The sequence below is a fragment of the Eubalaena glacialis genome, chromosome 6 (assembly GCF_028564815.1).
Source record: "Eubalaena glacialis isolate mEubGla1 chromosome 6, mEubGla1.1.hap2.+ XY, whole genome shotgun sequence".
NCBI lineage: Eukaryota > Metazoa > Chordata > Mammalia > Artiodactyla > Balaenidae > Eubalaena > Eubalaena glacialis.
In genome coordinates this window covers 26849555-26864394 of record NC_083721.1, presented here as the reverse complement: position 1 = coordinate 26864394, position 14840 = coordinate 26849555, and the positions used below count along the sequence as shown (strand labels likewise).

Below are 14840 nucleotides of genomic sequence, written 5' to 3'. Positions count from 1 at the left end.
TAAGTGCCGTGGATTAGGAGTTCATCTTCCCGGCTTTATAATGGTGGGGCTGGCATGTAAAAGACTTGCTCTTTCTCCACCCAACGGAAAGCAGGCAGCCGCTCCTAAGCACCGCTCAGAACCAGTGCTGGTAAACATCTCGTTCTGCTGTGCATAGAGTATGTTGAAATCTCAAACTCAGTGGGACCCTGATTTCCTGAGCAGCCACTTTAAACAACTGCCTGTTATTGGATATGTTTGGGGAGGGGACATTTTTCAGTAGAAAAGAAGAGGTGTTAGGGTTAGAACGCTGTATTACCAATAGAAGTTTGATGTCCAAAGCATTGCTTCAGTATCTCACTTACTGCTAGTTTGTGTAATAAAGGATTTATTGGTAGTTTGAAGAAATGGAGAACAAGACTCATTTTGTTGAAGACTCAGAGGATGAAATAATGCACAAAACTGATTCAAAAGTCCAGTTGATGTAATGTCCAGGGCAACTGGTCAATCTGAAAAAGAAAGAGATTTGCTTAGGAAAGTCAACAGCGCAGTTAAATGCATCTGTTGATCCTTACTAAAAAGTGTAAGTAGTAACAAAGGGGAGAAATCCAATTAAATTTAAGAATTACCAGGAAATGTGTGAAGTGAGATCATGATTGACAACCTTAGGTAAAGATGCCCCACTGCGTATGACAGACCCTGTCAGCCAGATTTGGAAAACAGTTTGACACTTTCTTATAGAGTTAAACATTTACTTACCTGATATGAAAAAGGAAAACATATACCAGTGTTTACAAGCAGTGTTGTTCAAACTGTTCACGTAGTGCCAAACTGTAAAACCCATTCACATTTATTCTTAGTAGTGAAAGAATAAAAGCCCACCCAGGACTTGAAAGAATGAAAATCAGAAAAACAGAAGAAAAGCAGTCCTGCCATTTATCAGACTGGGAGGAGAGATGCAAATAGAGCCAGGTACAGGGTTTATGGGGAATGTTGCTCTCCCAAGGTAGTGGAACGCTGGTAAACTATAGCCTACTGCTGTCTCCTCATTGTTGCCTCCAGACCCACTTTGCACTACTCAGCCTTTACTGGGGGTACTCAGGTTGCTAAATGGCCCTCATCTCCAGTTTAATCCCCGCTTCTCCTAATCCTGCCTCAGAAATGGCATCAGATTCAGAACTGATCTCTGCCTCTAGAAGACTCTTCTCAGAGCCTTCAGAATCCCTCTCTCCCCTGTCACAACTCCTCATAGTGCCTCCTCGCCGGTCAATCTGGTTTCCACAGACTTCACACCTGCTCCTGGTCAGTTTAGCACATTAGGCTTTAACAGTAGCCCCAAGACAGGAAACAGTGTGCATCAATACCTGAATGAACAAGCAATGGGATACAACTCGGCAGTAAGAAAGAACGGACTACTGATATATATACAACAACATAGATCAATTGGATCAGTCTTAAAAGCCTTACGATGAATAAAAGAAGCAAAAGTGCATACTGTATTTTTCCATTTATAGGACTCACGAAGAAGCAGAACTAATCTATAGCAATAGAAATCTGATCAGCTGCTGTCTGGGACCAGGATTGTGCAGTGAGATCAACTGCAGTCAGCTTGCGGGAAATTGCTTGGGAGAGGATTGGAGTGGTGCTTTGTGTTGAAAGTGATCGGCTCACATGATTAAAATGTGTTAATTTTATTGTATGTGTATTATGCCTTAGTGCAGTTCAACAAGGGAGTATGAACTTCCAGGGTGTTAACGTAGTGTTGAGGTGGGTTCCACATAATGGAGTTAGCAGCTGCTCTAAGTGGTTGCCCGGAGAGCCCTGGAATATAACCTCAGATCTGCCTTTTTATAACACTGCTCTCTGGGTGGTTTTGGATTGCTGTAAATGTGGGAAATAATTGGTCCTTGCTGTACTAAGTGAATTGTCCCTCTTATCAGCATAATTTATCGTCAACCCCCTGATTGTTGGGTTAACAGCACACAGAGAGGGATGTGACAATGCACATACTCCCAGAGGGCTACATGTCAAGCTCCAAGTAGAAGAACAGGTTAGGAATGGGGGGTGGGGGGAAGAAGCTTCCTTGAGTCTGTAGTAGCCCAGCCCGCATCACCCTTGCTTTTTTCACATGTGCCCCGTGGGATGGAGGGGCACAGAGCCACACCTGAGATGCTGCCTGGCCTTGTGCAGTGGCTGCTTGCCTGAGCTCGTTCTTGCCTGTTTTGTGCTGGATCAAGCTGAGTAAACTGGCGTTGGCAACCTATTGTAGTCTTTCAGTCTTGTCCACTCTGAACCCAGGACCCCCTGCTATTGAGTTAGTGGTTGTGCGACATGCTGTGTGTTTAAGTAACCATTAGAAACACACATTCCGTTCTCTTGTATAAAGTTATAACTTATTTTCTTTTCTCAGTTAAGCCTTCAGGTACAAGATGTTACATTGATGGATCAGAAGAAATTGGAAGTGACTTTAAACTAAAATGTGAACCAAGAGAAGGTTCACTCCCATTACGATATGAATGGCAAAAATTGTCCAACTCACAGAAACTGCCCATCTCATGGTTACCAGGTACTGCTGATTATGCACTTTGAATCGTGTGCCATTGATTTGGACTTAAGTCTAGTAGGGTTTGTGCATGTAAGTGTATATTTTTTAATCCCCAGATACCTTCCCTTTTCTAGACAGAGCAATCAGGATTCTATGGGAATTAGTCAGTGTTTTATAATGACAACTTGGTGTCATATAGTATAAGTGAAGAGATATTTTTATAATGATCACCATTTAGGATATTATAATTGGTTTCTTTGTTGTATATTTTTTAATTGATGGTAATATTGATGGAAACTGTTCATTATCATAAATTAGTGGTTAAGTTACAACAAGAGCTGGATCTTGAGTGTTTTGCCTGGATTCATGTTGAAGATATGATTATTTAACCATGGCATGTCTGTGAAAACAGCAAAACAACAGCTGTGACTAACCAAAAAGATTCAAATTGGTTAACTCTGATTACTCATCTGTATGTTATAATTAACCTGTTATTCAAACTGGTTACCGTGCTCCACCCTCCTCCCTCCCACCCTGCCCCGATCTTAAGCAGGATCTCTCTCCACCTCTGTTTTTCAAACTAAGAGGCTGAACAATACGACCTCCTCTAACTTTCTTTTATGTTTCTTCTGTCTGGGGGGATGAAATACATTTTGTAAATCTTACTGCTTCACCTAAGAACCTTTGTGGCACAGAATGTTTTTTTATAATCAATGTGGCTCTGCTTCAGCAGAGACTCTCTGTGCCTGGCTGAAGGGGGTCATGATTACCTTGGCTTTGACATAAATGAACTAGAGGCACAGTTGTTTGCATCCCGGAGACATGCACGTGTCTTGCCGAGTTTGTTCTGTATGTAGCTTCAGTTTGTCTCACTTTTACCTGGATTGTCAACCAAGTAGAGTTTGCCTTTACTAAAAACTCAGCAATATGTTACTATAAAAATGGGTTTTGCTCCCTTACCCCCTTTCTTTTCACAGAAATGACTTCACCTGTTATATCTGTAAAAAATGCCACTGCCGAATACTCTGGGACATACAGCTGTACAGTCAGAAACAGGGTGGGCTCTGATCAGTGCCTGCTGCCCCTGGATGTTGTTCCTCGTAAGTTATCTTCTTTCTGCTGTGATAGTGTTATCTTTATACAGCCTCCTTTGGTTCCATCAGTGAGCGTGGGTATTAAGGGCAAGGGGATGCTAACTTTGAGCAAAGCCCTCTGTGGCTTGGTTGCTAGCTTTTCTAAGTCGTGGAAAGAAAAAAAGTACTACATTTTATTAATAAAAACCTTCTTGTAGTGACATTAAAGAGGCAAGAGTTGTCAAATTGACTCTTGTACCAAATTTAGCCAATGTAAGTGAGGACAAGCTTTTTAGAACATTCTTATATGCCAACCAAGATAGCTGTGAATATTAAAATCTTTTAGAGTGGTTTTATTGTTTTTATCCTTGAAATAGCTTACACAGTTCAGAAGAAAGTTCTTTTAGTGGATTTTCCCCTAGACCAGAAAAAGCTAACTAATTTGTCTCTTAACGTTAGTATATGCGATGAAATCAATGTCATTGTGTATCCTTACCTTCAATATGGCTAGATGGAAGTTTTTTTGTTTGTTTTGCTTTTTTTAATATTAATTATTTTCTTATTAACATTTTATTCTAGCTTCAAATAGAGCTGGGACAATTGCAGGAGCCATTATAGGAATTTTGCTGGCGCTAGTGCTCATTGGTCTTATCGTCTTTTGCTGTCGTAAAAAGCGCAGAGAAGAAAAATACGAAAAGGAAGTTCATCATGATATCAGGTAATTAAGTGACACAGGAGTTGACTGATGTATATGCAATTTATTATGTCACTAAAGCATTAATTCTCTTAACCATCTGAAGCATTTGCCCCTATGAGAATTGGATGAAAGCTATAGCTCTTCCCCTCAACACATTTGACAGCTTTTACTTATTTCAAGTGTGTGGAGCCAACCAACCTACATTGTGCCCTCCTCCCCCGTTTTGGGCTCTACTTTAAGAACCATTGCAAAATGCTTTTCTCAAGACTGTCTACCTTCTCCCAATAAAGTACAGGCATGAAACAGCAAAGGAAACCATAAACAAGATGAAAAGACAGCCCTCAGTATGGGAGAAAATATTTGCAAATGAAGCAACTGACAAAGGATTAATCTCCAAAATATACAAACAGCTCATGCAGCTCAATATCAAAAAAACAAACAACCCAATCCAGAAATAGGCGGAAGACCTAAATAGACATTTCTCCAAAGAAGGCATACAGATTGCCAACAAACAAATGAAAAGATGCTCAACATCACTAATCATTAGAGAAATGCAAATCAAAACCACAATGAGGTATCACCTCACACCGGTCAGAATGGCCATCATCAAAAAAATCTAGAAACAATAAATGCTGGAGAGGGTGTGGAGAAAAGGGAACCCTCTTGCACTGTTGGTGGGAATGTAAATTGATACAGCCACTATGGAGAACAGTATGGAGGTTCCTTAAAAAATTAAAAGTAGAACTACCATACGATCCAGCAATCCCACTGCTGGGCATATATGCTGAGAAAACCATAATTCAAAAGAGTCATGTACCACAATGTTCATTGCAGCTCTATTTACAATAGCCAGGACATGGAAGCAACCTAAGTGTCCATCAACAGATGAATGGATAAAGGAGATGTGGCACATATATACAATGGAATATTACTCAGCCACAAAAAGAAACGAAATTGAGTTATTTGTAGTGAGGTGGATGGACCTAGAGTCTGTCATACAGAGTGAAGTATGTCAGAAAGAGAAAAATAAATACCGTATGCTAACACATATATGTGGAACCAAAAACAAACAAACAAACAAAAAAATGGTTCTGATGAACCTAGTGGCAGGGCAGGAGTAAAGACGCAGACGTAGAGAATGGACTTGAGGGCACGGAGGGGGAAGGGTAAGCTGAGAGGAAATGAGAGAGTAACATGGACATATATACACTACCAAATATAAGATAGCTAGTAGGAAGCAGCTGCATAGCACAGGGAGATCAGCTGAATGCTTTGTGACCACCTAGAGGGGTGGGATAGGGAGGGTGGGAGGGATGCTCAAGAAGGGGGGGATATGGGGATATATGTATGCATATAGCTGATTCCCCTTGTTGTACAGTAGAAACTAACATAACGTTGTAAAGCAATTATACTCCAATAAAGATGTGAAAGAAAAAAAAAGTACAGGCATAAAGTTTTCAAAAAATGGAGATGTTAAGGTTTTGGGGTTTTTTTTGAAAGATCTGATTGTATCAAGTGACATAGGTAGTTAATAGAACTATGGGTAATGTGATTTTATTTTATTTTTTAAATATTCTAAACCAGTAGATATTAACTAGAAGTGCACATTGGATTATAGAACTTGTAAAAATAATAACATATGACCAAAGTAACACCCAGAAAATTGACATTTGGTGGGTCTGGGCACTTTTATTTTTTAAATGCACAGAAGTAACTCAGATATATATTCTATGTCAGTGCTTAGTGTGAAAATTCTTATGCCTAATTCTCAGTTTTTGCAAACTTCAATCTGCTAAGTTTTCAGCTAAAGTCTTAAGATAAGTAACTTTCATAATAAAAAGGATATTTTGTCTTGTTCTGTTTTTGGTAGAAATATCTGTAGGTGTTAGTGCTTTATTGACTGTAGAGTGTTACGTGACTGTAACCAGGTTATCTTGATTAGTGATACTAGAATATGAAAATATTTGAAGTTTGTTCTTTGTAATACAGCATTATAGAATCGCACATTTTTGTAAAAAACACATTTCATTGTGTGTGAAGATAGAAACTGTAAATGATAAATTTGGGACAGATACACAGTTCATGACATTATGCCTTATTGTGCTTGTTTTTTGTGTGTTACACACAATTTTATGTACTTAATGCTTAAATAGAGGCTCTTCCCTACCCATGATTCATAGCTTACATATTGTAGGTTTTTAGAAATTTGTTCTTTGAACGTGTATTGGGATCTTTATTTCTAGGGAAGACGTGCCTCCTCCAAAGAGCCGTACGTCCACTGCCAGAAGCTACCTCGGCAGCAATCACTCATCCCTGGGATCCATGTCTCCTTCCAACATGGAAGGGTATTCCAAGACTCAGTATAACCAAGTACCAAGCGAAGACTTTGAGCGCGATCCTCAGAGTCCGACTCTCCCAACTGCTAAGGTAGCTGCCCCTAATCTCAGTAGGATGGGAGCGGTGCCCGTGATGATTCCAGCACAGAGCAAGGACGGGTCCATAGTATAGAGCCTCCGTACCCTTCATCTGTGCTCTCCTCTTGAGATGTGAACACCTGTTTTAATTTTTGCTACCAGCCTCAAAATATATATATATATATAAAAAGTTAACCAAAAACTGTAAGAATAATACTTCAAAAAGTTTTGTTCGGTTATATTGAAATAGTAAAGGCATTAAAGTTCTAAGGACAAATTCACCATCTAAATAATATTTCCTTTAAGAGCTTGACTTTATAGGTTTCTGACTATCAATACTTAAGTCAGCTGTGGCACTTTGAATATGAAATCATAGGTGAAGAAATAAATTGGTGAACTTACATGCATACCAAGTTGATACTTGAATCATCTGAAAGTGGTACTTTATAATTTCTGTTATTTTTATATTGCTTTTTTCAATTAATTTATGACCCAGTAGTGTCCCCCCCTCCCCCTGCCAAAATTGGTAAAGAAAGATTCATGGCAAAAATACTTACGTAGATTTATGTTTGTTCTTGTTTTTGCTTCTTCGAAAACTCTGAATGTGTTTGAAGAGTCTCTAATAACTAGAAAACACTACTAGAAGTCACTAGTTCTGAGTAATTCATAAACCTTGTATATGAAATGACTTAAGTATTTAATTGCTAGATTGCTGTGGGCAGCAGGGACATAGTAAGCTCTTCTGTATGCTAAAATAAAGGAGCATTTATCTGATTCATTTAGAAAATTTGTTGTCAGCTACATATAGCGATGACACTAGTGGTGCAGTCGTAAGGATGAATTTTGTTGATTAATGTTCCAATGCCCTGAGGCCTGTGGTGGTCTTCAGAACAGTGACCTGCTATCAGGGAAGTGTAGTATTTTGCAATTCCCAAGTAAATGCTGGTCCTCCACTTTAGGTGATATTTTTCTAATAAGAAAAATTTACGACTCATTTATTATTTGACAATTACAGATTGTAATTCCGTAATTATTGGCTCTAAATTTAAAATTTTTTTTCCTGATTCAGTGTTTTGTTTTTGTTTTTGTGATGGTATTGTACATTATATGTTCTAGAAATGTAATCTTAAATTACCCTCTTGAATGCAGTTCCTGGAGGATATTTTCTTCATAGACTTAGAATGATGAAATACACTTTAAACTAGTAAGTGTCCTCTATCAATTCTGTGTTTCAGACTTGGGAGGATGTACAGTTGCTATTGTATGGCCAGCATGTCTTGTGTAGTTGCAGAAAATCAAGTTGAGCTTTGAAAAGTTTGTCTTAGTTTTGTGGAAGTGACTTAATCTTTAAAAAAAAAAGAAAAAGAAAAAAAGAAGAGAGAAATGAAAGGAAAAGGAATAAAAGGAATACTCCTACCTGCCAAATGTGTTAAGTACTGTTTTAGTAGATGAAAGTGAATTTATTGTACTTTCCTTAAGATTGTGAGGGAGTGTGGATTGAGTAGAATGAGCCACCAGTTTCTTTATAGTAGTACGGTCTGCAGTAAATTATTTCACTAGCTCTGAAACCTTTTCCCTAGATTTTAGTAGGGAGTTGGTTTCTGTTCATCTCTTTGGGTGCTGTGGTGGTAAATGCTACATTATAAATTAATGTTGGCATGAGTTTATGATTAGGCAGAGGATTGTATACACTTTTTAATGGTAAATTGAAGCTGAATGTGTAATGGATTCGTGTATAGTTTTACATATTTGGAAGCATTTTAAAAATAGGTTTTTAACATTACATAATATTGCTTTTATTCTTGTGTTAACGTTTTCATCTGTGCCTTTTGGGTAATTTAGTTTTTATTATGAATTTCTGGTGCCTATGAGCTAGCTATCGCCTGAAAGGTGCTTAGAGGTGAAGGTACTGTTCCTAAAAATGCATCACTGTGATATCTTTCTATCCTCATACTTTCAGTCTTGCCTCTTTTCTGATCTTTTTAGATGCAAGTTAACTGATTGTGTTACTCATAAAGTTTTTAAAATTTCAACATCCCCTACACTCTTTTGACTGTGTTTCTGATTTTATAATAATAACTGTTTTTGAATACCAGGCCTCTGGTCTGTTTCATATGAATAAAATTTATAAGATATTATAAAAATAAATAGAGAAAAAAAATAAATAAATAAATAAATAAATAGAGCACAGACATTACTAATAAAAATTTTGGTCCTCTCTAGTCCCAGTTTTCATATAATGAAAATTAGGCTATCAATCTGAGTAGAAATTACTACAAAAGGTGGACATATGTAAGGCTTTCCTTCCCTTAGACTTCATGGTTCATCTAGGATTTGGTTATAAGTAAATCAGAATCTCTTCCAGAAACGCTTCCTTCCAGTTCAGGGCCATTACCACCTACAGCCTGAGAAACAAGCTTGGAAAAAAAACTACTGTTGTGACCTGAAGGGACCTACTGGATGTGGTTGAGTTTAGAGGACAGAACTCAGTTTTAGGTTTATGTCTCCAGCTACTCATTGTAAATTTCAGTGAATCCAAAAGTCAAATAGTACTGATAACTTCCTAAATAATTCTCAGTGGTAGTTTCTGGTGAACTAGAGATCAAGTATTTGTTCTAGAATTACTATTGGTAATCATCAAGCAAGTCAACAAAAAATTGTTATTCAAGCATTTCCACTAGAAGCCAAACATCAGTCAAGGACGGCACTGAACCTTCAAAGCAAAACTCTTCCATTCTACTTTATACCTAAGAGACTTGACACCATCTTTCTGAGTTATGCAGGATAACTTCAAAAGAAATATCATAGAGGATGTAATTCTGTGCTTTGAATATGTAGATTACAGGTTTCTTTTTCTTATGGCAACCTTACTAATATTTCCCTGCTAGAAGGCCAAAAACAAAAAACCTTATTGATAAACGGGCCAAATAACTTTCTTTAAATTTGGGCTATCTGCTGGGAAGTTGTTACAATGGAAACACAGACTGTGTCTTAGGGGGAGGTTAATTCAAGAAACACAATTAGATTATTGGTATGAATTAATACCTGGTTTTTATTAAAAAGATAATTTTTAGGATTGAGTTCTGGAAATTTGGAGCAAGTGAAGGGGCAAATAAACATTTTGATTAAATATGAAAAGAACTCATTGCATGAAGTTGGATGTCAAATTCTGTAATGTATGGCTTCTTAACTATTCTCTGTCTTTCTGTGTGCGTGCAGCATGTAAATCTGAAGTTATATGAATGTTTAAAGTTTTTTTTCTAATCTTGTTTCATCTCCAGTGTTTAGGGCTTTCAGATGCCTTATTCCAGTGTGAACAGAAAAAGTCCTTATTTTTTGTGGTTACTGCTTTGATGTGTCATGTAAGGAGTAGTTTGTAGAAAATGTTGGCATAATTTTAACTTTTTAGTGGCTTGTGACATTATATATTATATGTATATATATCTTTATAATATTCCTGTGTTTAGTAGTATAAATGTTCTGGGCAAGTTTTAATATTTCAAATGCCTTTGGATATTCTTGCAGTAAAGGCAACGTGTTCTGTAGTTAGATTTTTTTTACTCATTTGACACTGAAATGGTCTATAACTGAGCACAAATTCTACCTAATAGAAGCAGGAAAGGATAATAAATAAATTGGTGAATTGTGGTTCTGTTTATCTTATGGATGGTAACACCAGCAAATATTTGCTGCATTTGGCTTCTCACTGTTCATTAAAATCCAGTTTTACAAAATACCCTATTTTGTAATTTCAGAGTGTGGTGTGAATATCAGTTGGATTTGGTTTTGACCCTGAACACTAAAAGCTCCAAAGAACTCTGTTTTCTACTAACTTAATGGCACAAGTGTTAAGAGAACCACAATTCACTGATTCACTGATTTTCATCCCTAACTGTGAATTTCTGTGACAAATACACTTATACTACTGAGAAGTAATATTTTGACACTTCACATATGCAAGTAGAGAATTGATAGTGTCAGTTTCAAAAATGATTTTTTGTATTTCAAGTTTCTGGCTTAAATATCCAATGGTGCAGATTTTGAAATTTGTAAGAACAAAATTTGGTTTAACAAAAAGCCAAAAACTTGCTCTGGTTTTGTGACCTTGTGTACCTTTAAAAAAAAATAAAATCAAGAAAGCAGTTTTCTGCCTCATGGTGTGGCTTCATTGTGCCTTTTATTAAAAAATGTCTACTTTATAAAGCTTCATTATACTGTTCCTCTCTGCTTTCCTGAGCCAGGGTTTCCTTTTGCCCTCTCCTTTGCATCTTTTATTAAACAAAGGAAAGATCAGAACAATAACATCAATGAAAACATATCAAACATATTTATAGAAATTTCTCCAGTCCTGTGCATCTATATGACAGTAAATAACATAATGTATTTGGGGTTGAAACCTCCAAAGTTCTGTTATCGTGTCACAATTTACAGTGTAAATTCAAGAGTTTTTCAGATGAATTAAAAATGTGCATACATGGGGCTTCCCTGGTGGCGCAGTGGTTGAGAATCCGCCTGCTAATGCAGGGGACATGGGTTCGAGCCCTGGTCTGGGACGATCCCACATGCCGCGGAGCAACTGGGCCCGTGAGCCACAACTACTGAGCCCGCGCGTCTGGAGCCTGTGCTCCGCAACAAGAGAGGCTGCGATAGTGAGAGGCCCGCGCACCACGATGAAGAGTGGCCCCCACTTGCCGCAACTAGAGAAAGCCCTCGCACAGAAACGAAGACCCGACACAGCCATAAATAAATAAATAAATAAATAAATAAATAATTTTTTAAAATGCGCATACATATATGTATTAAATACACACACATCTAGTTATACGTTAAAGCTATTTTCATTGACTGTTGATTTCAGAAAAAAAACAAGATGGGGTTAGCAGTGCTTTTTTTTTTTTTTTTTTTTAATGTGGACCATTTTTTTTTAAGTCTTTATTGAATTTGTTACAATATTGCTTCTGTTTTTATGTTTTGGTTTTTTGACCACAAGGCATGTGGGATTTTAGTTCCCCAACCAGGGATCGAACCCACACCCCCTGCATTGGAAGGCAGAGTTTTAACCACTGGACCACCAGGGAAATCCCAGCAGTGCTTTTGTAAGAAGGTATTTTGAGAAATATTTTGTTTATACTACAGTTTCTCAACCTTGGCACTTTTAACATTTTGGGATGGATGATTCTCGGTTGTGGGAGACCATGCTGTGCATTGCAGGATGTTTAGTAGCATCACTGGCCTTTACCTACGAGGTGCCAGTAGCTCTTGCCCTCCTTCCCCCAGATGTGACAACCAAAAATGTCTCCAGTGTTGCCAAATAGCCACTGGGGTGGGGGGCAAAACTGCCCCTAGTTGAGAACCAGTGGTTTATACTAATGTGAAGTTTTCTACTCGGAGGTTAAAGGAAGAGCATAGGCTTTGGAGTCAGACATATCTGAATACCACTTATTACTAGATGCTTTACTTAGCTTCGGTTTCCTGGTGCTTAAAATGGGGATAAAAATACCTACATCACAGGGGATGTTGGAAGATTTTAAAGAGAGAGAATTGATATAATGAAAATTCTTTGCATTTGTCCCTGTTTGCTGGGATGCTGATAGTGGTACACAGATTTTCAAAGAATCAAGATTACAATAAAATATGCTAACAAACTACTAAGTATAATTTAATGCCTTTAATTTAGATCATATTTTAATCATGAAGTTCTAAAGGCCAGATCATATTTCTGGTTAATTAAGTACCAAATGGCAAAACTGTTGAAATTGAGTCAAAATTGAATATAAAACAATCTGTTGTTAAATATTGATAAAAAAATGGTTTTAAGTCTATGTCATAAACAAATGTAGTTTCTAAATGCAGTAAAGGCAGCTGAAAAGATCAGGAAGCCAGTGCTAGGAATTCAGCTCAGTATTTCTTGCTGATATTTCTGCAGTATGAATCAAATGGGATTTGTTGTTTTGTTACTTAAATGATGTTTCTAAATTTTATAACTATTTATAGGGGAAAAAATTGTCCTAAGGTAACTGCAGAAAAAGTAGAATTTCTGAAGTTAATGAAGAACTGAGAAATAAATTTCAGTCTAGTTAATTAATCAAGGGCTTGATCAGTGTGCTTCTCGTTTCACTGCTGAGCTAGGAAATTCTAACTAATGGAGAATGAGAGAGGTGGGAGGAGATACAGGAAATTACAGAGGGAAAACCTGATGTCAGCCCTCAACAAAGTGCTAGAAGCCGTCGTGATCTTGTCTTTCCAAAAGTCATTCGTTGTCCACAGTCCTAGTGGATTAGTTGTTTTAAAATGTAAATCTGATATTAAAAACCAGATCATCTTAACCTGACACAGAAGGTCTCTGATGACCATTCTATTTCTCTGTGGTTTATTTTTTACACACCTCTAGGTGCATCTTTGTGATAGCCATACTCCATAGCTAAGGGGCCGTGGTCTCATACCTTTGTGAAAGTGCAATTTCCTCAGCCAGAGAGGAACCCATCCTTGTTTACCTGCCCAGTGCCCTGCAAGTGTCAGTCCAAACTCTGTCTCCTTGGAATCATTTTTCCTATTCTCACCCCTGCCCCTCACTCAAGTTAAATTAGGGGTGCATCTGGGCCCTCTACATTGCCAGTATGGGTCTTTATGGCACAAAAACCTTTTTGCATTCTAATTATTTAACATTCTTAATAGACCTCCTTGATGAGTTTGAAGCTGGTTCATTCACCTTTATCCCCAGTTCCTAACTCTGACTTGCATATTGCTCAGTAAATGCTGAATGAATTTTTAGAAGGGAAGTTATGGGCATCAGGAGCAAGTGTGCATTTATCAAGTGTGCGTCATGTGTTCTGCAAGACAACAGGCCTGGTTTCTTCCAAGAAGGCAGTATCAAGAGAAGAAGGGTGAGTGTGTACGGGTGGTAAGGGAAAATTCTGCACAGGGCTTAAAAAGTTAACTTGCACAAATAAAGACTGGGTGACCTGACTCAATAGGACCCAACACAGAAACAAACCTAATTATTATACAAACCTAGAGAAGTGGAGAAGCATTGCAGAAATAAGCTTCTAAAATCCCCCTCAGAGATTCTGAGTAGTTTTGGGGTAAGATCAGTGACTGTTTCTCTCCCAGGTTATTTCAATAATCATCCAAACTTGGGAACCTCTGAATTGTTTAGGAAACCCTGTGTAGATGACTGGTGTCCATGCTAAGTCACTAGTAGGTAGAATGTTTTTTCTTGGACCTCACAAACTTTCAGAAATATTTGAGTACACCTTTAGTGAGGCCAAAAAACTTACATGCTTAGATATCATTGCCTAATTTGAATATAGTAATATTTCAGAATTTTTAGGGAGACCTACTTAGATAGATAAAACACTATATCTTGGAAGATTTTAATTTTTAAAAAATGACATAATGTCAGTTGTTTTCAAGTCTTTTAAAATGATTAGTCTCCTGAAGAGACTAGTCATTTATAATTAATTCTGTGTATAATTGTATTAGTTTGCTAGGGCTACCATAACAAAGTACCACAAATTGGGTGGTTTAAAAAACAGAAATTTACTGTCTCACAGTTCTGGAGGCTGAAGGTCTGAGATCAAGGTGATGGGTAGGGTTGGCTTTTTTTAATTGAAGTGTAGTTAGTTGATTTACAATATTTCAGGTGTACAACATAGTGATTCAATATTTTTATAGATTATACTCCATTTAAAGTTGTTATAAAATAATGGCTATATTTCACTGTGCTGTGCAATATATACTCGTAGCTTATTTTGTACATAGTATTTGGTACCTCTCAATCCCATACACCTATCTTCCCGCTGTCCCTCTCTCCACTGGTAACCACAAGTTTGCTTTCTATATTTGTGAGTCTGTTTTTGTTTTGCATATACATTCATTTGTATTATTTTTTGATTCCACATATAAGTGATATCATACAGTGTTTGTCTTTCACTTACCTCACCAAGCATAATATTAAAATAAACAAATGGGACCTATTTAGAAGGGAAGTTATGGGCATCAGGAGCAAGTGTGCCTATGTTTTTGTTTAGGAATTTAATGGTTCTGGTCTTATATTTAGGTCTCTAATCCATTTTTAGTTTAGTTTTGTATATGGTGTGAGAAAATGTTCTAATTTCCTTCTTTTACATGTA

The 14840-nt window shown here is 37.3% G+C and overlaps 1 protein-coding gene across 1 annotated transcript in view; it reads left to right on the top strand.

Annotated features, from left to right (window-relative positions):
* The window catches only part of CXADR (CXADR Ig-like cell adhesion molecule), a 52563-nt gene extending 41775 nt beyond the window's left edge, over positions 1 to 10788 (top strand). The window contains exons 4-7 of the mRNA XM_061194022.1: positions 2390 to 2545; positions 3502 to 3624; positions 4177 to 4315; positions 6538 to 10788. Coding sequence (XP_061050005.1) covers positions 2390 to 2545; positions 3502 to 3624; positions 4177 to 4315; positions 6538 to 6802 — 683 coding nt within the window. The 3' untranslated portion in view covers positions 6803 to 10788. The remainder of the gene's footprint in view (positions 1 to 2389; positions 2546 to 3501; positions 3625 to 4176; positions 4316 to 6537) is intronic.
* Positions 10789 to 14840: the final 4052 nt, after the last annotated feature.